The sequence below is a fragment of the Lineus longissimus genome, chromosome 1, assembly GCF_910592395.1.
Source record: "Lineus longissimus chromosome 1, tnLinLong1.2, whole genome shotgun sequence".
Classification (NCBI taxonomy): Eukaryota; Metazoa; Nemertea; class Pilidiophora; order Heteronemertea; family Lineidae; genus Lineus; species Lineus longissimus.
The window spans coordinates 25141935-25168076 of NC_088308.1; the positions used below are offsets into that span (position 1 = coordinate 25141935).

Here is a 26142-nt window from a genome sequence, read left to right on the forward strand (position 1 = left end):
AAGTTGATAAGACGAAGTGAAGGTCTGTTTGTGACTGACGGTTTCCTTTTTTCTTTGGACTAGAATTGGTCATCACCATGCTTTCGATAATTTTCACCCTCAAGGATGACTGTCCTTTTATCACTCATCGGAGCAATAATTAGTGTCTCCGCAATAGAATCACTTTTCTGTGGCACACTTTAGAGACCAGACTGGAGCATGCATCAATCATCCCTTCTGGGAGCATTCGTCGAGCAACTTCAGCCACCTCGTCATCATTCTTCATCCGGTTTTATGCTATCATGCGATAAAATAGCACTAAATACCATTGGTAATAAATTGGCTTCAATCTGTGCCGCTAAATCTCTTGTGAATAAACGGTAAATGAATTACAAAGTACAGGCGGACAGATACACATTATTAGAGTCCTCGTGGCATTTATCATTGCAGTTATGACAAAACCAAAGTTGATGATAACTGGTTTTTCCGATATTAGGAAAATGTCATCATGTCTCTCTGTATGGATTGAATTAATCTCTTGGATTATAAAATGTTGTCTGTTTTATGCATCTTGCCATGTCAGATATTCCAGTTCACTTGTCTGTCTCTAAAACCATTTCTTCAAAGATGTCTCTTCCTTAAGTCTAGCTTTCAAATTCACTTCCTCCACATTGAACATAAAAGAGAGTATACCTGGGGAGAATGTAGGATTGAGTGCCTGTATCATACAACATCAAGACGTTTCATTCTTACTCTTCAAAGTACATCAATTGATAAAGCTAATTGTTGACATTGCTCGTGGAATGATAGATGTGCAGATCAGGTTATTACATGGAAATGTTTCTTTGATAAGTTTGAGTTTACATTTTCATTGACAACTGAATTTTGTGTTTTTAAATGGTGGTAAAATGTCAGCAAATAAAGGAATATTCTGAAGTTGAAGTTGAGATTTATTGTTTAATGTTGGCTACGGTTAGTTGGAGGTTGTCATCCAGCTTCACACTTTAACCCCAATCTATCCTGAAACCTTTCAGAAGAACTAAGATGAGCTGCTTCTTCAATGCTACAAACTGGGGATTTCTGACCAGTACCCATTTATACACCTTTGTGGCATAAGGAAAATTAGTCATCATTAGACAATGAGACCTGCCAAAAATCTTACACAACTGTCGGATTTTAACCCGGGACTCTTGGTCTCTATCATTCTGTGTCTATGGCCATGATTCTGAGCCACTAGTCAAAGCAGTTCCTGTGTGCTTTATGATTCTTTGATGGGGTGTCTGATTCATCAGCAGTGGCTCAATGACACCGATGGGAAAGATATCTGGTTTGAATCTTCACTGGCATCTCAGCTTTACTTTGGGGTCGCTAAATCGGCAAAGCAATGTTTTTTTTAAGGCTTCTAGCCTTCAATGTGTTAATCAGCCATATAGCGTACTGGTCATGTCTGCCTTCCTGTGGCACTATCATCAGATTGGATCCAGTCTGCCACGACATGATTTTCCATCTTTCAGGGTCATTTTGTCATGATTACAGAAAATTACCATCATGTTGCTGCAATTTGGCTTTGATGTTTAGACCCTCTACCCCAACTGGCAGTTTCACCTCCCATGACCCAGGGCTATAGTAGGCAAAGATTTGTACTCCTTAGCGATTCATGGATCACATGCATGTCCAAGAACTGTAAAGGAAAATGTCCAGTGCATTTGAATTTGGGAACCCATTTCTTGTTCTATGATATTGGCTGTATGTTAGGATCCTGACTCTATAGCACTGACACATGCAGCTTCCCAGCCACCGTCACCTAATTTGTGCCATCAGCGCAAATACCAGCCAATCCATTGGAACAGGAATCAAATCAAATAAACTTGCTGAGAAATGAAGTTATCTGAGCGACTACCCCAAGTAATATGAATGCACTCGTCTTCAAACCAAAGGCCTGGCATTTCGTGGAATAGCATCACAGGGTATGGTCTGAGCCAGTCTCGCATGTAATTGGCCAATCTGTGGACAAATTTGTCGCCTTGTTGTATGCAGTTTTGCTGTGTTGGTAACACCGCAGAGGAGAGAGTTGGTGGCTGAATTGGTGAACATTAGATGATGGTAGAGCAATGGAAATAGATGTTTGTTTGCTAGACATGTCAAGATGAACATCATTAACACTTAATGTTAAAGGGCAGTGGATATTTTTACAAGATAAGTACGGGTCCTGCTGGAAGCCACATCTGATAAATGAAAAACTATCATTAGTTGCCCTTCTTTAAGGAAAATTGTCAGAACTTGGAAATGATTTCACAGCTGAACAGAACACATGGTGTCTTCTTGATTGATTACAAAATGACTTATGGAGTGTAGTAGAAATCTTTCCTTATTTATCCAAGTCATGATTTATTATACATAACATAAATAAATAATAAAATACACTCAATCAGTTGTAGTTTGATGCAAACACAATCCAATTATGGCTTGTTTGACAAATAATCCTCACACCATTGACTCTGTCTTAATTTATTCATGACATGCGATATATTGAAAATGACTTCCGGAAGAACATCGCATGTGAGTTAGTGGCTAATCTATATGTCCAGTAACTTCAGTGCAAAGATGTTTAGGTTGAAAACGTTGTTTTTTGACTTAAAACAAAGAAAAGTGTATGGATAAAATGTCACAGCAGTTGTTGATCCAATTATTTCCAATCACGATTTAGTCATGCAATGGCAAGGCATGACAGAATACTTCATTCCATGAAATTTTCATCCAATATGCCAATTTGATTTGACAACATCTTGTCAGCAAGATAAACATAAAAAGGTAATCTGATTTCATGCTGCATCTGCTGGGAGGTTGATTTGATGGGGGAGTCGTGACTGCTTATCATACTCAGTTTAGTCATTGTCGTTGTCATGGCTGATATCAAGAGATAAGTCTTTATCAATTCTTGCTAAAATGTGCGCTCAGCTCTGATATATTGCTGAAAAGCATAGTCTTTTGGGGTAAAATGTCCTCTTTTGGGTAAACTGTCCTCTTTTGCCAACAGTTTATCTTAACGAAAAGATCAGCCACTATCATGTCTGGCACAGAACATCCAATAGTATTTGTTACATGACATTTCATTCATATCGCTATTTAAATTCCTTTGTCTGCCTCACGACAGGACCGCTTTAAAAGACCACAATCGTCTTCAGGTTTGTTGCTTTTGGTTTCCCACAGTTTGTCTATCAAGTGGTGCCAGGACTTTTTCTGGCGGAACCGGCCAGGAGGTTCCTTTGCGTGGGAGATGAGCATGGAGTTGGCAGTCTTGAAGAATGCGAAAACAGTGCATATGAGTGGAAATTTCTTCCCATTATTTTGAAATATGACACTAACTTTGATGGGCAACTATCTGGTAAATTTCTCAATAATTGAATTTATCTTGCAAAGGATCACACACGCATAACATTATGCGTCTTCAGCAAGTGAGTGAGAGGTTACGATGCAGATAATAAAGACAAGTATGATTTGATTGTTTCTGATGAGGTTATCTTAGGATCACATCAGAGTAGCGCCAACATAAAATGTATGTACTTGATTTGTTATTTTGGGCATGTGAATGCTTCTTTCTTTGGTCATTTTATTAGTCTACGTTGTTTAGAAAATTGATTTCAAACTTGATCACCAGATTCCGCGAGGATGAAGCAAACATTTAGACCAAAACAGAGGCATCTCACCAAGGTTTTCGGCATTATAACTTTTCCTGATACCATTCAGCAACTTTTTGTGATTTTGGATAGAAATTTGGTTTGGCACAGGCTACAATGCTAATATATGTGTTACACACACATATCGACCATCTGTTGTAGGTGCCAATTATTTGTCCAAGGCTTGAATTAGCCATCGATTCAGCCTCACCCCCACCATGTGTCAAAGAGACTGTATTAAATATTCATGTGGTGACCTTCTGGTATTTGGGCACATGCTCTCAAGAATTGTACATGTTTAGTATTTATGTTGCATTGATTTTCCCGGAAGTGCCAGAAGTGTTTTCATCCTATGTATGACTCTGTTCGTTAGTGTATTTTCAGCTGCAATTGTCGATTTTGCCACCAATATGTAGCATGCTCTTGTGTACACCGATATAAGTTACTACACCTAAGTTTTATCAAGCTGGGTAAGGTTGTCTAGTTACTGCTCTGTGGCAATGATTACCAGTTGGCGACATGTAAACGATGTACAGGGGCGGATCCAAGAGTCTGAAAAATGGAAGATGCCTCTGTAAAAGAAAAATGGAGGCGCTTTTAGGGCATGTTCACCTAAATTCATGGTGAATTTCAGAAGGGGATGTACCCCTCTCTACCTCCCTCTGGATCCACCACTGATTTGCTCCATGAATTCATAGACACCGTTGTTTTGTTTATTGCTGACTGAATAACCATATTGGCATCAAATAGCGATTTGCACCCTTGAGCATTGCATATCATTATATAATCTCTGGAAATCAAATTATCTCGTTGACCAATTTTCTATGTTTCTCATTAGTAAAAAGTGCTTTGTTCTCTTCAAGAAGTATGTTGTTATCCTAAGGGTATTTTCATTAATTGCATTTTAACCCAACAACACGATTTATCTTTGGCGTTCAGCAGTTTGACGAATTTGATACTGGATGTCATATGAGGGTTACCTGAAATGCGAAAATTTGTCAGTTTTGACTGTTGTAATCTTCTCGGAGTTGCTTTTTCTGTGAGTGAAAGTTAGGGTTGGAGCCAGTTAATCAAACACCTTTCTCTTGTATCGGTGGCGATGATATATATCCTTGTTGTAGCGGTGACGATTGTCTAATAACAAATAATCGATAGTATTATCAATTAGACCAAGTGGTCCACTTGGTCTAATTACAAAGTGTTTTGCTTGTAAGCATCCAATGCTATTTATAGCAGACGATTGGTGTCTTGGCTTGAAATATTGATGAGTGGTGCCAGCATTCACAAGCAGACGATTTATTAATGTGTTTGTATTGTGTTCTGCTGGCAAGTCTCTTGAGAGTCCAATTGCCTCTGGAATTCTGCCTGATTTGATTATTGTTATGACTCTGGACATGTAATGGACTTTTCTCTTCACTTGCATGGTGTTTCGTGGTTTGCTCATCAGTTCCGTGATGAAACAAGTCAAAATAGATTGCTAACAGGATTGAAGTACCAAGTGCGAATATTCACCATTTTCTCAATGAGGCCTTTGGTGTTTAGTAGTCTGCTCCTAATGATAACCAGTTGAGATGATGAAGCAATTCAAAACATAGTCGAAATATATTGCTTACAGAAAGTTTTCTCAAGTTGAAATACATCGATTACTGGATATAAGAACTAAGTGCAATTTTTACCAGGATTTCAGTGGGGATTGTAGACACTTAATGAGCTGTGGATGAACTCAGTAAAAGGTTTGTAATCATGTTTATTTTACTACATATGAAGGTTGGGAGGTGATTAAATGATGTTTTAAAGATTCATGAAACATTTTTGCATCATTCTATTCCTTTACATTTTATCTCACAGCTTATTTCAAAATAGTCCAGGATTGAGTAGAGTGTGATATCTATTAAAATCTATGTTACACAAATATTGTGGAAATTCATTGTGACATTTACATCTCCGCTTCTTAAGTTCGATTGAAAAATGAACACCTCTGCTATATATGCTCTCCCATAAAATTCTGATGAAATATCAACACCAATGATACACCAGATCTCAACAGCGCGTGTAAAAATCTCCACTATGGCGTATCTGAGTGATATTCTATAATTGAGATACGACAAACTCCAGTGCATCATGCAAATTCCTGATCAATAAAAATTATGTGTTTATGGTACTGTATATGATTCATATCTGCGCTGGTAGCTTATTTCCGGGTGAAACCAGGAAAGAAATGAAATGTCGAATGGTATGAAATCATCAAAATCATCAAAATCATCAATAAAATGATCAAAAAATATGATCTTATAAGAATATTAAATTATTTCAGCCTCCATTTGGAAATTGTTCAATTAATTGCCAGTTCGTTTTCAGAAATAGGGATAGGCATTCTGTAAATACACAAGTCTAAAGAGGTGACTTTTTTGTACATCATTTATTTATGTATCTTGTGTATTGATCATTGTACAAGCAAACATGTATGTATATACAGTAGTCACATTAGCTTGCAAAGATCTATCAAATTCTGTGTGGAGAGTCGCACTTTCATGTTCTGTGCAGAGGGTATAATTTGACTTCAAAGAGTGGGTAACACCAAAGAGTTCTAAATCAAACTTGGCATTTAACTCGGTTATAGATTCTTGGAAAGCTGTCTCATCAGGCGTATATTTGGTTTCAGGATGACAGGGTGACGATTTTATTTGAAAGGGATGTTGTGATAGTGTTAGTGAAGACTAACACTAAGCACAGCATAAGTTGCCTAACTGTAACCGCTGCAGCCAGAACAAGGCACAGTGTTTCCTTGTTACCACAAAGTATCGGAATATTTCCCTGTTCACAGCTATATCATCAAATCCAAAATATCGCTTAACACTGCAGCCTGCTGAAGCGTAAGCGGCATATGAAATTGATAAATGAGGTTCTCACAGAATGTTCCCCTGATTTCACAATCTTAGCTGCTAAAAGCATGGTGTCATTCGACCATTGAGGGGAGTAAATTGCTCCAACCACTCATCTGAGGAGAACAAGTCAAAAGCTGCAAGTATTTTTTGAAACACCCAGTCATATTGTACAATCATGATAAAAAATCTCATTAACCTGCTCTGTCTAAGGTGATGTACATCATGTATAAGGTCATATATATGGAAATTTAACAACCATACTTTATTAGATTGTATTGAAAATGATGATAATTCAATTTGAGGCGATCGCCAAGAGGCAACACAATCTCCACAAGTAAATTGGAAGTTCGTGAGCATATGAAATAGGTTTGAAATGCTCAGGGAATGTACCCTATGCTCTCGAGTCACCTGGAGTGTGTTTAGGTGTTCATGGTCATAAAGTATTGGATCTAGAACTCTCTTGATCTCTTGATTGAACCCCTATCTGACGGTTGGTCAAGTAAGTGCTAGAAGGAAATGCATCTGCAAGCTGATATCTCTGAATTTCCTTTTATACCATCATTCAAATCTATCAATATGATAAATTTTAGAAGGGAACACCTTTTTTTCTGTGTGACATTGCTTGTCATTTGGAAAAAGTGTTGGTGGACACTTTGATAGGTTAAAAGTCCATGATGACACTGTGTTCAACTCCTTGATCCAGTCAGACAGATTCTATTGATTCCTGTCCCCTGATCAGAATTCCAATGGTGACCTATTGATTTAACATGGGCATTACCAGCAAGTGTGAATCTCAAATGAAAACAGGACCTAATCTCGAGATTTGGTTGTACATTGATAGTGGCCGAGTGATGATGTGGACAGAATTTTAATCACATTGATTAGAGTGGCTTGTCGCAGTATTCGGATGACGTGTCTTGGAAGGAGAGATGTTCACATTAGTTGCTGTCTTTGGATTCTGCTCATCCGGGGAGTCATCAGATGAGCTGGGGGAGACACGCTTGGCCCAGCAGCCTTTGCTAATTCCTGATGGCCTGCAAGGGAAAACACTGAACAAATGTTATAAGCACATTTTTTTTGATTAATATTTCTTTATTGTTCCATTCCTTCAAACACTCGATAAAAAGCAATCTGATTCATTTCATCGGCGAGCTCTCATCAAATGAGGATATTACCACTACACTTTTCACAAAGAGACGGAATTCAAGACACTCTAATTTCAGCTCCTTCTTTGACAGATGAGACTGGAATTGCTCATATCAGCTTTCAAATGGTGATGGCTTGTTTTAGTGTTGTTGACCAAGGCATTCTGGTTACTGCCAATGAGTTGCATCAGTCCAACACAGTATTAAGCAGTCATCACGTCATTACGTCACTTCTTTAAGCAATGCAACCTCGCACATTGCAGCCTCAATCCATGATGACGCCCTGAAAATGGAAAGAATATGAAAGAATAAGTGACCATCGTCCACAGACTTCAAAATATCCATTCATGACAATATTCAGTAAAATATTTACAGCATATCATGCAGCAGTAGCCAACTCATGCATGTTGGACAGAGGGGCCTTGCAACAAGTCACCCGTAGACAAATTATAGGTCATTGGAAGCTAACGTCAGCAGAGTACAGCCCAAGAAGATTGGATTTGCTTAATGAACCGGTTCATGATGTATGGCTGCGTTGGGAGGGAGCGCCATTTATTTCTGTAATACGCTGATGCTAAATTCGATGACATTGTATATCAACCATAGGAATTTTGAGGCAGTCGTCTAGAATTTGTCTACAATTATGGTGGGAAAACCTAATATGCCTCTTGTCCCCAGATTTTCAACTTTACTAACGCGACCGCCCCGGTAACGCGACCATTAAACCTCGGTCCCATGAGTGGTCGTGTTACTGGGGTTCCACTGTATGTTCAATTTTAATTTCTCTTCATGGAGAGTTTATTAAATCTTGTTGCTCTTGTCATACTGATTGAAACTGGAAGCCAATCCTTCAGTCACCCTGTTGTGTTGTAATGATGACATTAACATTCCTCCTGTGTAAACATAGCACTACATTGTACATGCTACTTGGATTATCACAGGGATAAAATTGACCGTGCCTCCTAAATAATTCATCCATTCTTGATTGGAATGGATTTCTTTTCCAATGAAGTGAAAGTCAATTTCTCCTTACATTATTGTGTAATCTATCGTAGTTCTACTTAATAATAGATTGAGCTCGGAATTGTACATGTGTTCCACTACACAGATTGGCTTGATTGCAGAATCCCTGACAAATGCTCCCAGCATGGGTTTTGGTAAGGGTTAGCCATAGAAAGTTTGGGTCGATGATGACAAAGGTACCATTAGGATAATGAAACATTTTGCTCACTGCTAAACCAAAAAGGAAACCGAAATTAAGGTCACAGGTCACATTTGTGCCAGGTCTTCGGTGAACACGTGTCGTCCACAATGACTTGGGACTTGGAAACCCATGACAGAGAGGGTATTATTTAAGCCCCCGATAAATGCTGGTCATGACCAAATCTTTCCTGATCCATTGCTATCCCTCATAAATTATTCAGGTCGCTGTTTCTTGATATCACTTCCAGTTCCCTCCTTCATTCTTGCTATTCATCTGTTCAGAGTGATTGATCACGCTCCCGCAGAAATGACAGGTCATTTTTTCATCATCTTTCTCGTTATATGCTCTGTGGTAATTGGGGAGTCTGACATAGTCTGCCAAGAATTTTCTGCACAGAGCATTACAGCTATTCATTAATACTCTGATTTTCACTAGGGTTTGCGTCAAAATGCAGCAGAACTCTGACCAAAGTTGATGTCATCTTACAACAATGCTATACCCTAGTGACAACACTGCAACATAATGGTGGCCGTTGTTTTGCTTGTTCCCTATTGAGGCTAACTTTTTACCCTCTATCTTCCTATCTTTCATTGAGAGTCAGGACTGCCATCATCAAGAGTCGCTCCGTTGTGGGCAATTTCTGTCTCCCCTATGGCAAGAAATGTTACCTTTACTCCTAAAAGGTTCAAATTCTTCTCCAAACTAGCGACACCTATTAAGCTTGTAGCCTTATGCCCCCATCAATCCTTCATCAATCCTGTGCCTGCTAGATCTATATTTGTGATAATGAACACGTTTATGTGTTCCACTTTGCAGGTAATGCGATTGCAAACTCTCAAATTGAATTACTACGATTAATACCAGACCGTAGCTATCTGATGTCACTGGGCTAATCTGATTCCCACATGCGACTAAAGATGCCAGTTTTCTTCGAATTCGTCTCACATTCATTGGTTTAATATATCAGGGGACTTGTGTATTATGTCAGATTCGATTCCCAGTCTTGACGCTGACGTTGGTTGTTGCTGGTTCTCGGTGTGCCAGATAGCAGTGGTTGCGATCACGCGAGTTAATCCCAGGAGAGGATCTGGTAACAAGTTGATACCATAATGTGCACTGAAACTATCAGTATACCATAAACCTTTTGAAGGCCCTAAAGTGCCTGCATGCAAGAAATGTTGTCACTGTGACCTACTATGATGATCACATATCACCATATTCTCTCTTCATTATTTTCCTCCCCCTCTGATTCTTATTTGAACCGCCAGTTTCATTCATGCATTCCACTTCGGAAACAGACAATTAGTGTTCTTTGACCCAAAACCTTTGCATAACTCATGGAAGAGTTGTGGCTTTGATAATATTCCGCATGGCTCATCATTTCTATATGAATTATTGATTAACTGCCACGCCGTTGTATGCCACTGATAGCCTTGTTGGAGTTATGGCCGCCAATTAAGATTTTTGGGTATGTTCCCCACCCCACAAGAGTACCATGATTCAAAAAGCTGCAGTGCAGAACAAACCTGTAGGTTTTTAAATTCTAAAGACTTGAATGTGATCAGCTCTTCTGGTTTCAAATCATGCACCAGTTCTGTAATCAAGGAAATTTAGTCAAACTCAATCGTAAAATGAGCCTAATTTGATGAATTTAGCACTTTCTTTGTGTATTCTGTCTGCGACAGTTGAAGCTGTTGACTGATGAGACAACTGTCTGGAGAAAAATTAACCTGACATTTGTCAGAGAATTGCATTTTCAGTGAAAATCGCTGCTTGTATGGACTAGGGCCGCAAGCACATAAAAACCTCCACACTGTCTTGAAAATCTTGACTTTTTAGAGATTCTGCACCTAGCTGACAAAATGGTTGTCATGACTACGAAGCAAAAAAGGAATAAACGAGAAGTAGGCTCTTCACACCTTATCATGCATTCAATGGAACCTAAAAACTGAAATCTTCCATTCTCCAGCCTCTCTGTTGATTTTTCATTTTTGACATTAATCCTGCCCTCATGCAGTCTTCCTATGAATAATTTCCACATTAACAATCTTATCAAAACTCCTACCAAGCTACAATTCAAAGCAATATATTGCCTGTGGTTCCGTTTTGACAATTTGATGGCTGTCTGTGACGGATGAGATTTTTCATTCAAATGCTCTTTAAATTAAACTGGATAATTCATAAGTTTTTTTTTCGCATTTGAAAGTGAGCGCAATCAGTGTTTTTCACTCTAAGGGTGTTGTGCACTGTTTACAAGAGCACACTGCTATACAGGCTGCCAGGAGTTGAGTCAATTGATCATAATTCTTTGTTATGCAGGGTTAAGAAATCCACTCTGACAATATTTTTGTATTGGCTATACACTATAGTGGCTTTAAAATGTTGATGCTTAAATGACAAAAATCTGGCCATTGGGCATCTCACACCAAAAAGGCCAATAAGGCCACAGGCAGGAGCTCGGGGCCTACTTGGTTGTCTTCAATTAACTCATAGGAGAGACCCTTAAAATAACTTAATCTAACCTGGCTGTTGTCTCCCTTTAGGTGCTGATATTGATAATTTTACCTATAGAATTGAACGAGAGCAGGTTTGAAAGTTTATGATAAGGATTTTTCTTCTTTGCATTCTTGTCAATTCTCATATGCCTTCCCTGCCTCTACCATGGTCAATTAGCCAGATCTATAATTCATTCTCCAGCCATGGCATAACCATTGATGCTCAAGAACATATTCTCACCCCTTACGTAATTGGCCATATTTTATTCAGAGCTGGGAATATTCTTTTCGCAAATCTGTTGGATTCTTTGTCTGAAGCCAACACTGGCAAAAGTACCCTGCTCATTTCGCTAATCTCAAGGTTGCTTTGTGTGAAGCCAACACTGATGAATGACAACTGCTCATTTCGCTAATCTCAGGATTTCTTAGAATCATAACTGGCAAAATGAACATGATTTGAAGGTTTATTTTTAGATGGTTTCCTGTTCTTGTAATTCTGTGAAACCGCCTTTCTCTGGCAATATAAACCACTATCACTACACAAGAGCTCTCACAAAGATTTTAAGAGTTCTTTTTACAACAACATCCAGTTTTTGAGCCAGCTTATTTTCTATTAAGGTAAGGTAGTTTGAGTTTCTAACATATTCTATCAGTCATTGCTTGTTATGGTAATCAGGCGAAGTCTTTTAGGCTGCTGATCCATAGACTTATCCCTTGTGAACTTATGGATGTGGTGTTCCAATGTCTCCGTTTCATGTTCCCTGGTACGCACTTTTGTGACTGCTCCTGTGATGAACTTTGTGGAGTTGATGATGATAAGATAATGATGTCTCGTGGAGGGATGACAGGGAGTCTGGACTTAGCTGAAAGATGTTCCAGGTAGATGTTACCACAGGATACTGATAATCCCTTTCTCCTATCCCCAGGGCTGTTTACTCATAATTGCAGATGAACAGCATCTAATAGCTTGAAATTAGGTTATAATTACCTCATAGTAAGGCAGATCTAGTGGCCAGAAAGGTTGTGCCCAAATGGTTATTTGTATCCCCAGTTGAGCATAGTATCTATGTGAGCAAAATCGGAACTTTATCTTTATTTCCATAAATGATGAGTGCCGTTTCCATGGTAACATGCTGTTCCTAGTCAATGATGCCTTAACAGTCAATCGCACCACATGATTGCCTAGTCTGATGAAGAGACAATTGAATTGGTGTCTTTGCCTGATTAAAGAGGCTTGGGTTAGGCCAGGTTCCAGTTAGGGTCATCTATTAGATTCAACCTTTAATAGTGACAATTGTTGTGAGTCACTTTGTACAGACCCTGGTCAGTGAAAAGCACTCCATAAAAACTGCCATTATCATCATTATCATATCGATTTGAAGATGGCATCTTTATTCATTGCTGATGGCAGTATTTCATGATAATTTAAAGTTTATTACTTTCAGATGCAATTCATCTAGCCCTTCTCTTGACGATTTCCCTCCGCGTGGTTTTATTTTCAGCTCGGGGCAATCCAGTTGATAACCAGATATTTCCTTTTATTTCTCCAATTGGTTATTGAATCTAACAATAATTTTATCACGTATCGATTGAAAACAGCTTCAGATGGAGAATTTGACAACAGCCAGACACTGCCCTCAAGACATGGTTACTGTCTATGTGTCCTTAAAGGGGTAATGCCGGCCCCGGATATGGTCAATGTAGAATGGCATAATAGTAGTTGCCTTTCGATATCTTAGTGGGTAAAATGTTGGGTTGACCTATAATGTGAAATGTCGTTTTTTTTTGCTGTACAGGAAAATGCTGCTTGTGGGTGTATGAAGTTCCCTCATTCGCCACAGATAATTTCATGATGTTTTGAAGACAACAGCAGTTGGCTACAAGCCTAGCTAAACTTTGACTGGACGTTTTAGTGTCCTCAAAACACTATATTTTGGCAGGAGAATGGCAGGTCTCATTGCCCATCCCGAAAGGAAAGATAAACTCAATGTCATCTCCAAGTGTCCTTCATCAGTCTTTATCTCAGTTGATATACTTGTAACTTACATGGCCTTTCTCTCTTCTCTTTCCAGATTTGAGGCCACCACCCTACCCCAGCCATGTTGAACATTGGGGGGTTGATCGCTATCATAGTTTTCTACTTGTTGATATTATTCGTTGGAATATGGGCTGCCAGGAAGTCAAAGTCAACAGAGGCCAACGCAGACAGCGAAGATGTGATGTTGGCAGGCAGAAATATTGGCCTGTTAGTCGGGGTGTTCACAATGACAGGTAGGTTTTGAAATGTCTTCATCTTCAATGTTTTTGGTTGACTTCAGGTATGAAAATGACAAATCTAGTAGTCAAGAACAGTTTTTTGGATAGGAAAATCACATACGTTTAACTTCTTGGTGGCTTGTTTGGACCTGGAAGGTTAATCGATTGAGTGCTTCGGTGCATTTATAGCTACCAGTATAAGCAGTGGAGTATGCATCGGAAAACGAGATTCATTTTGTGCTATCAAATTGAATATGTGTCTTAGCTCAGTCTGATTCGACCTTCTCATCATTTTATCAACAACCATATTACTTACAATCCCTGAGCTAGCACCCTTCTTGGAAATGAACCGTTTGCCAGAGAGAATTCCATTATGAAAAGCTAATGTGGGATGTTATAGTTTGCATGCAGAGCCAGTGAGACCGTGGTTGCCCCCTCTTCACAAGACATTCCAGTAGCCTCTTATAGACCACTTGTACCGTTCATGTATTGGTGATTGTATCTTCAGGGACAGAGTCCGCATTTGTTTCCACGGAATCGTAATGGAGACACGCAGTATATATTTCATGATGAAGTGATATATTTCTGTGAAGCCCTTGGGATTTGAGTTGATTTACTGCATGAAATTGGCTACTCGTTTAAGAAACATTTGTGGGTAGGAAACGTATGTGGGTGTCCACTGCTGTAAGAGTGGTGCATGTGAATGAAACTATTAATCTGAACACAAATGTTATATGCCCTAGGGCAAAATACAGACTGAGTACCACACTCATGTACTACATGTACTGGGATTTCAAGATGCATCTAAAAAGAAGCGACTTCTGCCAGTTAAGTAACCTTTCTCAGAAGTGTAGAAAGAAGACATTGGTCCCCAAAGTGTTAAAACATTTGGATGCTTTGTCGATCAGAATAGGAAAAGAAATGTTTACTGCCCCAAGGGTTGAAAAACTCCAGCTTGTAACTCAATTGCCGTAGGCTGTTACAAAAGACGCATCGTAATATGACATGCACTGGAAAAAAACGTCAAGAAATTCCCACTCAGCATTCCGTAATTGGTGATGGCTGTCTTGGAAAGAGGAAGTATAGCTGATGTCATGTGGGCGTTGTGACTGTTCATGAGGGGAGAAGCGGATGTGGCTCCTCTTTCATTATGAGGTCCCTTGGGTGTAATTACGATACCCTTGATTCCAGAACCTCATCAAGATAATTGTGAGGGATACCTCCTCACAGTATTAAATGATAAAAAGTGAAGAATTTGGCCATGTGTCTGAAACCATATTGCTGGATTGTAAAGATACAGGGCTTTTTTGCCTTCATCTGGAATTTGATTCTTACACGAGTGGCTAGCCCAGAATCTTTTGCAGCCGGTATCTTTAACCTAATCCAAATGAGTTTAAAGGGACACAGCATACACTAGGTTGGTCATCATCAGTTACACAAAGTCACCAATAGATGTCTCTACTCTCAAAGTACATAATCGATCATCACTTTGCACAACTGGGTGTGGAATACTTTTATCACAACTCAAACCTGGCCCACTTTCCAAACTATGCATTTCAGTCACCATTTGGACCGCCAGGGTCCTCCTGCCTTCATGTCCACAAATCAGTATCATTAGTTTTGGGTTGATGACTTTCAGAGAATGTTTCTTGTGATAATCAACGCACGTGACTTTCATGAACAAAGGATAAACTTCAGGCAATTCTAGTGTCGTCACTCTCAGCTTGTGCGATATTTGAGAAATGATTCTGGAAATCTTGATCAACAGTTAATGGCATTACTGTGATCAACCTTGAGATACTCATTACCTTAGTCTATAATCATTTTGTCATGGTGATTCGAAAATCATTCTGCAAGACTCGATCCTCTGATAGGTCTCGCTTATCCTTTGTCACGTCTTCTCCAATCTTGATGGAGTAATGATTGCATTGCTAGGTAAAGGACGCAAAAAGGTTTGAAAAAAGGTTGCAATGAGGAAGTGGCTAATCATATCTTCTAGGGGTGCAGTCACTCATGTATCTTTTTCGTCAAATCATGATTTTTCTGAATTTCTTCAAACCATCCCTGTTTCTTGAAGGGTTAAACTGACATTATCTTCTGTGTCAAAAGAAAATTTTCAAAAATGTTGATATTTTGAGAACATGTCCAAGTCGTCATTTCGTGATATTTAGAAGAATAAATGGTTAATTAGCTGTGATATCGATATTTCGCTTTAGCATCAATCAGAATATGTATCTATCATTACGTTCCAAGATTTTCAGCATCTTAGCGTCGCTCGTGTTTGCCCTGAAAATCCATCCCAAAATGATATATTGTTATAATTGATATCTAGACATGTCAGTTGTTGATGTCGTACAGATGCTGCATGCAAAAATCAGCTCAAAATTCCAACCGCTTCAAGGGTTTTTCCAAAATATGGCAAATTTTGGCAAAATTCTGCCATCAAACTCAAAAAGGGGCCTTGGATCCAGGGCCCATGTGACCATTCATGAGCATGAATGTATAGGACAGAAAAGCCTGTTATACCTGGGTACAAGGTATTTTTGAAGTGGTCTGCATCCGCAAACTGTGCGGGATATTGATGATAGATACATAATCTGCTAGATGTTAAAGCAAAAATTTTATATCAATGCTGGTTTGGCAGTAATTCTTCAAAATATCACGAAAACAATATTCCCTCTCAATCAACTAGACTTTGATGTTTTCACCCCAAATCTTGGTTCAGTACTCAGACTGGCATTGTCTTCCGTTTTAAAAAGACAATTTTCAGAACATGTCCTCCTTTGGCTGAACTATCACGAATATCCCACTGATCACATCACCATCTGATTTCCCCAGCCATTCGCCGTCACTCATCAAGAAAAAGATGGTTCTGATGACACGATGCCACATTGGTGGGGATTAATTCACAACTCGTTTATGTCCTAATGGTAGCGAGACCTATTCAGCGATTGTATCAGATGCCATCTCCAGAAATAGCTTCCACCTGATACCAGTTATGCTTTATCGAATATCCTAGCTCTCAATAAGCTCGAATCCATTATTTGAAGAAAGAAATCGCATTTGAAATATATCTGAAGTGCCACATGAATGAGCCACAATCAGGGGCACTCCCAAGTTGGTGGCACATACAACTGGTATTTCAGTTGAATTGTTTTAACACCATGTTGGTTACCCTCTGCTTGTATTTTTCTTTATCGTATTCAGTGAGTATCATTACACCAATGATTGGCAACCTCTACCTAACCTTAAGGGACAACAGAATCCTTTTTCCAGCCCTAGCAATTCACTAAGACTGCTTCCAGCCAATAACTGCCAGTTTAAGTGAGCCGATGAGATCATGGAATTACAGTGGGTGATACCGAGCATATCAATCACCTCTTATAGGTAATCCTTTGGGGATTGAGTCATCGGTGACGATAAACACGCATTAGAGCAGCATTGTGACAATTTTGGAAGCCATTCCTTGTAACGGCTCAAATTGATTGACTCTCACCCCTCTAAGTGATCCCAGTTTACATATGTCAATACCATTGACTGTAATTGCTTCAAAATCATATTACTGCATTTGCCCTGTCATATCTTGTAAGCATCAGAATCTTAGAGGAAATCCCCTTAGCATTAGTGAGTCGGTTTGAGCTAAAATCCTAAGCCTGTCATGATCATGTCTTGCAGAGTCATGTTTTCTTGTTGCCTTAAAGGGGCAGGCTGGCTCTTTGTTACTAGGATAGGACTGTTGGAGCAGTCTTTGTAGAATTAAGTTGATTTTTTGGTCGTGAGGAACAGGGTCTCCTTAGGAACTAGCAGAATATAGGTATTACAGTGAACTTTTCTCTGCTATCAGCTGGTAGTGGGACAAATGGAAATTATATTCAAACACCATGGAGGCTCTTTTACCAAAGACAGGTTGTCCTCAGACCCACTGTTATGGGGTGGTGGTTTTCGTTGCATGAAGATCTGGTGCATCTGCTATTTATTTGGTTGTTTGGTTGGGGTAGCCATGAAAATCTTTTCTATCAGCCGATAACAAGTGAACCGTGTTCCCAATCGATACTGATCATGACTACACCAGTTAATCGCCAAACAGGACGGATCTTATTTGATCAGAGCCGCCATGTTTGCAGAGGTCCGGGTTGCAAGAAGAATATGCTAACATCTGCAGGCTGTATCAGTTAATGAATTGGCGTGTGGCCCGGAATCTTGGCATCTCGCTGTGTGTCACTTTCAATGGATCAAGACGCTGTCTTCGTTTATCAAGATGAAATATTCTCAGATTGGATGACCTGCTCATAGTTTGCTATCCCTGGATGATTTCTGTAGACCCGGTAACGTTCCCAAATGTTTATTTTTACAGCCATATCGGTTGTGCTAAAGGCGAGAACATTGTGAAAAACAGGCATCCATTTTCCAATAAACTTGTACAGTGGTATGATGAATGATACATTGTATCTCTTTACGCCTTCTGTGTCTGTTCACTGTCATGGAAACAATGGCTACCTATATTGGTTTTTACAGAAAAATTTCTGGATGAGCCTGCTGGAGAAAGTACTGTATGTCTTTTGTAAGTGCTAGGCGTTTAAGGGTCAGTATCTTGAACAGCCAAACCTGGATTGGCACTTTTGATGTGGTGACTCACTCCTACACCTTTCCACACCCAGGATTTCCACTCAAGCAGTTTGGACAGTTCCTTCAAGGTTCTCACATTTACGGTTCATCTCGCTGTTAGGATGGCTCACAGGAAGTTTCCCCTATTCTCCCCTCGAGTTGACGAGGCCATTACCATTCTTAACGACATCATTTGTTAGTCACAGTGTAGGGCTATTCACTGCAAAGAATTATAACCAATGAGGAGGCAAAGCTCGCTGGGGCAACTATCACAGAAACCAGATCTCCTGAACTACTCATTGAAAGAACAAGTAAAGGCAATCGACTGAAAATACTGAAGAAACTTCAACACTTGACTTTCATAATCATGTTCTGGTACAAATTGTTCGATTTCTTGCCAATGGTCTTCAATGATCCATATTGAGGTATTCATCAAGGCGAACTCTGTGCACTTAAACTCAGTATCTCTCCAGCCTGCCATTTCAAATTGGATGATTTCTTCCCAAAGTCTCTAATAGTAATTTTCCGATTGAGTGATGCAAGCTAAATTTCCATTATCCAGATATACTTCTGGTGCCATTGACGTAACAACACTGTCTCCATCATGATAGATGTAAGCATAGATTATGATTCTTCTTCATCAGTCTGTCCGAAGAATCAAACTTAATTTGGGGCCTGGCCTTTTTCATAACCGTGTGTCCAGACGGTCACCTCCCCCCCTCCCTCTTCGTAGTTGACATCCAAGAAATCACAAAATGTGACTAGCCATCGTTTTCTCCCCAAATCTTAATTAAATTTTCCCAGTTAAGCTATTCAAGCCAAATTTTCATTCTGATACCACTGATGTAATGACGCTGAAATCTCCATCAAGAGAGATAAGCGCAGATCATGACTTTTCTTCATCAATTCATAAGAGGAATCAAGCGGCAAAGATATCGATTTCTCCACCAAGGAGACAAGCAATGGTTTGCTTTATTGATTATTCAAATAGGGAAGACAAGTTTTAGATTCTGCTGATCTCTCAGACAAGAATTGATTGGAGACAATTTGAAAACTGGATCCACTCTGACAGCGCACTGTATTATTTGCATGCTTCGCGAGATGAGCCGCTGATAAAAAGGCTGCGGATACTTTAGATCGTTGCATGGCTCTCTTGGGGATTGATACGATTGTGCAGTGTGGTAGCAGGTCTTGACGGGGTCATGTAGACAATAAATGCTGCTGGGCTATAGAACAGTTTAAGCAGGTTTGGAGATGGGGATTGGGAATACTATTCTCCAATAGTAGAGAGTATTGTGGCCTGAAAAGTGTTGACGTGTGATATGAGAATAAGGTTGTGATTTATAGGCCACGCAAACAAGTTTTGTTGGTGTGTCTTGCGATGGAACCATGACAACATGATGTTTGTGGTTGGAAAGCGATCCCCGATCAGGTTAAATGGCGATCATGTCATTGTCATGGCTCAGTCATCAAACACAGATTTCGGTTCAGACCAGAATGACTTCAGGGACAAGTCTTAATGAATAAGTTGTCATATTGTGCACTTTAACTTATTCAACATTGCCGCCATGGCATCCATTTTGAATTTGTTCAAATGTCTTGAGAATATTTTTTCATTGATTCAAGCTTGGGTTGGTGGTTGTACCTAAAAAAAAACAACATCTTTTTTGACGACCAGTACTACTTTTTGAGGGAAAACTTCACAAAGGATAGGTCTAACGTCTGCCAAAAAGTTACAATTTACAGACTCCCAGCTCATAAATCCACGTCTCGTTATCTTGAATTGGCCACTAACACTGAAGTGCATGTTCCACGATTGATCTTCACCCTGAGAACGTAAAGTTAACATCTTTGATTTCCTTTATCCGATGTCAAACATGACGAGTACAAATAACTGGCCAGCATGCTATGAGCAAGTCTTATTGATTCTTATTGATAAACCTATAGGCAAATCAAGTGCTTCTAGATGGAGATAGTCCCAAAGGGGCTTGGCGCGGTTATGGCTGGTGTAGATTCACAAGATGAATTGGACTCTATTGAGTGTACCACGTATGTACATCAGCCTTTAGAGGGGGGGGGCTATGCGATGGCAGAGCGTGGCTGATTTTGTGGAAAAGTTTTTGGATTCTGTCAGGGTAGGATAATTAGAATACCAGTAGAATCAGCTGTATATCACCGGTCATACACTGCTTGTAGAATTCATGACTGCTAGTGTTTGGGTGGATTAGAAGGAATAAGATTGCTCAGAAAGTATGTCATGGCAGCCCAAATGACATGAGAAATTCGACGAATTTGTCATCCGACGTCCCTGTTGTGGGTTGGTCATCGCCTATTTTCTGGCACCACAGACCTCCGAGAACAACTCTGATGAGTCTAAACATTCCCCAACCTTTCAGTAGTTGCTGGAAATATAGCTTGCCACCACAGCAGTAACAGTTGTAAGACAAATAAATGATGCAATGCCACGTCTCCATTTTGAGTTCAAAAGGTTAAGTCCATCTGAACCAACTAGATTCATGAGCGATTTCCTTAAGTCGGGACACAACACATAGCGCGCATAATATTGATCTCGACATTGATGTAAATGGTCTGCAGGGATGGCTCAATAAAGAAACTGGATATTGTATGGAGTGCGATGTAAATTTTAGATGGAATCCCCTGCTTGTCCATAATTGCCCCCACAATCAATGATTTCATTCAATCAGTTTTATCAATTTCTTTCTGAGCAGTCTTACATGTAGCTCCTTTTATGAAAAATCGATTTCTATCTTGCAATGTTTCATTCAGTTTTGAACAATTGAAGACTTTTGATTTGACTGTTGATGTTCATTTCACACTGAGCACACTGAGCACCATGCCAGTTTCAGACACCCATATGCCTTTCTCCTGCCTTCATTGCCATGACGATGAATGGTTTTTGTAGTTTGATCCTCTCTTTGAGTCGAATCATCCATTGCTTATAACAATGCATCCCCTTGAGTTCAATCAATAACCCCATGACAAATATGATCATCATGCCAATTAACTTTTATTTGCATGAGTGGGATAACAGGATTTGGTGGGACCTAAACAAAGGAAGAATATCTTATTTGCACATATCACAATATCCAATTTCTGTATTGTGTATCGGTTATTTAAATCATTGATTATTTGTTGAATTGATCTGCCAAAATTTGCTGATCAATTATGGAAGAATCTCAAGGATTTACAGTATTTGCATTCATAAAGTATCAGAACAAAGGCTTCTCTTGCTTGAGGTATCACAAAGGTGTGTGTGTTTAGTAACGTCTTTCATGTTGTTTGTGTATATTTCTAGCTGCAAACATGAACCACACAAGCGTAATAGGGGTTCTGGGTGCGGTCCATGAATTTTACATTTGTCAACTTGAGGTCGTCGTCGTCAAAATTAAGAAACATCGTCAGCCCCAAAAGATTTTTGCTTTGAAAATTTGAAAAATCAGTGCATCTGTTAAGTATTTACTCGCTATAATCAATGTGGGCTAAGAAAATCGTACCCCTTGGACTTGGTCCTCGCCTTGCACTTTGCAACTGATTGGTTGTCCCTATTGTAAAGCTGACGGCAATTGACATCAATGACCAAAACTGTTCTCCCATATCCACTGCAAATGACATGCATTAACATTACCCAAGGTGAGCACATGGTCCCTGGACCATTTCATTAGAATAGGCGTGGTATTTCCAAATGGAAGATGGGTAGATGTAAACGATGGGTAGAAAGTGTGTCGAGTCTGCGCGTCGTGAACAATGAATGATCCCTGTTCATTAGTATTCTGATGTTGTACGTGATAAGAGTCGATGGTGTCGTTACTGCATCTATCATCCCCCATGTATTAAATCAATGGCGGGAAGACTTTTGCCGTGTCAGGACGCCAGGAACGTGATGATCACACTGCTCAAACATCAGCCAATGTTTGATCTAAGATGCACTATATTTATCTGATGCTGATGAATTGAATTTCCTGACTCCACACGCTGTTGATTTTGGTGATTTAGTACATTGTGCAGGAGAGAGGAATTGATTTTGTCAACTTTGAATGTTTTTTGCTGCGCAGATCTGCGTATTTCTCCGATTCGATTTTCTCTATTGGTTTCATTGACAGTGAACACAGATGTGAATGATTTATGTTGATTAAGTACAAGAAAATCATAATCAAAATGTTGGTTTCTGGAATGGTAATATGATGACATCTTCTAGCCAAGGACAAGAAGGGGGGGGGCCGGAATCAGTCTGTTTATGCGAGTAATGGAAATCCATTGACTAAATGGCAAAACACCAATGCATGTCAATTTTGGGATGTGCCAGAGGAATGTGAATTGAAGGCAGCAGCGATTTCATTTGGTCTTGGATAGTGAAATAGCATAAAAGTTGTAAAAAGCAGACAGAAGCAAAACTGTACTGAGAAACTGGCAATTAGAGGCATAGACAAAGCTATTTACATCGTGGATGAATATAGATGAAGCAAATTGGTGAGAACTAATGCTACTTGAGTAAATTGGCTTAGCGAATCAGGTTGAATGAGTCTGATGAACGGAGGTGGATTAGTGGCTGTACCATCATTCATACGGCTGTCACGTTGCAGTCGTCAGTGACGTCTGTGCATTCGTGATGTGCGAGAATGGAGCCGAGTGATGCAAGAAGAGTGGGGGATGGGGATGGTGGTGGTGATAGTGGTAGGGGGAAGGGGGTGTGAAAATAACACGGAAACATTCAAAAGATCACATGAAGAAACTCTCAACCCAATCCATTGGAGAAATCAACATGAAGTCTTTTTATGTTGCTTTCGCTCACAAATATCACAGAAAAATGACCAATAGCAAACTTGGGGGGCTTTCACTTTCTACGCTTTCAAACTTCTATAGTATCAAGTTCTAGTCAAAGCACCAGTGCAGAATTCCCTTTCCAAATTACAGGCGGGCTTCTCCTGCAATTAAAGTGTCACCAATAATTGAACATGTCGTCCTGTGAAATTGATGTTCAGGTCACATGACCTCAGATGGCGGTGGTGGTGATGTTCGAAGGTGGAGAAACTCCTGTTATCATCTCCGCTGAATGGTGACAGATGGTGTCGTCAATATGCAAATGATATTGTGGGTTATCGCCAGTGAAAGGTGATCATTAGCTCTCTGTGGATATGGAATGTAATGCAAGCTGCAGTCGTTTGATCTGTATACGACTCGAGAATTTTCGATTCGATTGGTGGTTGAATTGACACAGTTGTAATGTCAAAAGGTTCTCAGTAACTCTGTAAAATAAGATTAACCCACTACCATTTAAACTTGCCATATAGGGCTAGGATTAGGCAAGCTTCTCCCCATTTACTGTTGACCTTCATGTCAATTCGGTAGATGATTTGAATTTTAGTTCAGTTCTGTTTCAGTTACAGCAATATCAGGAGAAATCTCTGTATTTATAATTAACCCATTTTCTGCTTTGTCTCTTTCTAGCGACGTGGGTGGGAGGGGGATACATCAATGGAACAGCTGAAGTGATCGCCAAACCTGGCTACGGTCTTGTGTGGTGTCAAGCTCCATTTGGCTATGCCCTTAGTTTGGTGTTTGGTAAGTACATACGCTCCTTCTTTTGTAAAAAAACCAAAAATTATATTCTAATTTGCTTAGAACTGATCAGATCTACCTTGAAAATCCTGGAAATTTTTTCTCCAGAAGACCAAGTTTAAATGCCAAAACATTGATGATTGCTTTGTTTCCAATTGACGTTGATAACAGCCTCATTACAAATGTTCATAGGGCCTACTGGTTCTTATTTCAGGTGGTTTGTTCTTCGCCAACAAGATGCGCTCCGAGGGCTATGTGACAATGTTGGATCCGTTCCAGAGGAAGTACGGAGAGAGGATGGGAGGTCTTCTCTTTATTCCTGCCCTCCTTGGCGAAGTGTTCTGGTCTGCTGCCATCCTCTCTGCTCTCGGTGAGTTAGGAAATGACATCAGATACCCAACCCAATAAATTCCATGTTTTCACCCTCTTAGCTGTTTTTGGTGTTACTTACATGTTACCATTCCTGTTCAGTTTCTTGATTGAAGCCAATCCTTCTGCCAACTGATATTTGATTAAGAAACTTAAGCATTCGTGATTTTAAAAATGACACTTGATTTTGAATATTTGCAGGCGCCACCCTGTCGGTCATTATCGACCTCAACAACACCACAGCAATCATCATTTCTGCCTGCATCGCTATCACGTATACGCTCTTCGGAGGCCTCTACTCTGTCGCTTACACTGACGTGGTCCAGCTCTTCTGTATCCTCGTTGGTCTGGTGAGTATAGTACCTCGCAAACACAAGATTTCTGTTTGCTCTGACCTGTGATTATAATCGCTACTATGTGTGAAAAAGATATCTTTGTCTGTGGTAAAACCAGTAATCGCTCAGCTTGTCAGCAGATATCAATCTAACTGAACATACTTCTATGTCAGAGGCAGAGTTTTGAAAACTATATGAATGAACAGGAGAAGGGAGGTACATTTTCGTGATGGATGGAAAGCGTACTTTAACTCTTACATAATTTGATTTACAGTGGTTGTGTGTACCATTTGCTATGACAAACCCTGCAGTCCAGCCCATCATGAATACGACGCATCTTTGGGTCGGCACGCTTGACCCTGCCTACAGTGGTGTATATATTGATTTTGGTCTCGTACTTATATTTGGAGGCATTCCATGGCAGGTAAGTGATATCTTTGGATTGAAACTCCAATAGTGATGCATGAGTCCTTAATGTGGAATTCTCCTATGCCTTTTTGGGAATGAAAACGCAAGTTCAGCATCAAAATTCGATGCCAAGACCAAACTGGGTAGTGAATGCTGATCTGAGGGTGACAGCGTATTTTGTCTCATCAACAAGACTAAGAACTTTGATACTGAACTTGTTAAACACTAAGAGTAGTTATAAAAGAAAAAGAAGATGAAGATACAGTCACAGACACTTTGATACATGTAGTTCTGACTTTGTTTTTTTGCAGGTGTATTTCCAGAGGGTCCTTTCATCCAAGACAGCTTTCCGTGCCCAGATTCTCTCTTACGTTGCAGCTGTGGGCTGTGTTGTTATGGCAATCCCAGCTGTCCTTATTGGTGCAGTCGCAGCATCTACAGGTCAGTCTTGTTATGACTCAAAATCATGGCCAGTATTTTTGGTATTTGGCAGTTGGAAGAGTCGTGGCAAGCTATGTATTGAATAATATCACCAGCGTTATAGACCTGGTAGCCAACTTACAGTGAGCTGTTTCACCTTCTGTTAAAACACAACAATCCAAATCCCCCTTTGATGAAAATTTTTTCAAATTGACTAAGAAAATGTTAATGGACTGAAATGCTGCCACCAAAATGAGGTGCTATGTATTTTGCATGCAAACCATTGCTACATTTGCGATGAAAGATTTTGATATTAGGTTCTGTATTACAGATTGGAATCAAACTGACTGGGATAAAGAGTACCCGCTGTTAGACGAACACTACAAGTTGGTTCTGCCGATGGTCCTGCAGTACTTGTGTCCAAAGGTTGTATCGTTCATTGGCCTTGGTGCTGTGTCTGCCGCCGTCATGTCATCAGCTGACTCGTCTGTCCTCTCGGCCAGTGCTATGTTTGCCAGGAATGTCTACAAGTGTGTGTTCCGAAATAAGGTGAGAATCTTACGATATAGAATTTCTCTATTAAGGACACCCTTAGGGCTAACGAATGCTCTCCTTGATAGAGAGGTGTCCTGATTACAGAGGTCAAATCATATAGAAATGACCTATTTGCGACCAATATCACTGTCCCTGGAGAAGGTGGCCTACTAAGAGAGGTTCCCCTTACTGCATGAGGAAATGTGGCCCTAAGGTCTTGAAATACAAATCAAGTAGTGACCCTGTGCAAGTG

At 39.8% G+C, this 26142-nt stretch overlaps 1 protein-coding gene across 4 annotated transcripts in view; it reads left to right on the top strand.

Moving 5' to 3' along the window:
- Positions 1–26142, top strand: part of LOC135493769 (high-affinity choline transporter 1-like) — a 45218-nt gene that overhangs the window by 12168 nt on the left and 6908 nt on the right. For all 4 annotated transcript variants that reach the window (XM_064781331.1, XM_064781350.1, XM_064781341.1 and 1 more), the window contains 7 exons: positions 13458–13656; positions 23713–23826; positions 24038–24193; positions 24394–24542; positions 24802–24951; positions 25247–25376; positions 25687–25904. In XM_064781331.1, coding sequence (XP_064637401.1) covers positions 13485–13656; positions 23713–23826; positions 24038–24193; positions 24394–24542; positions 24802–24951; positions 25247–25376; positions 25687–25904 — 1089 coding nt within the window. In that variant the 5' untranslated portion in view covers positions 13458–13484. The remainder of the gene's footprint in view (positions 1–13457; positions 13657–23712; positions 23827–24037; positions 24194–24393; positions 24543–24801; positions 24952–25246; positions 25377–25686; positions 25905–26142) is intronic.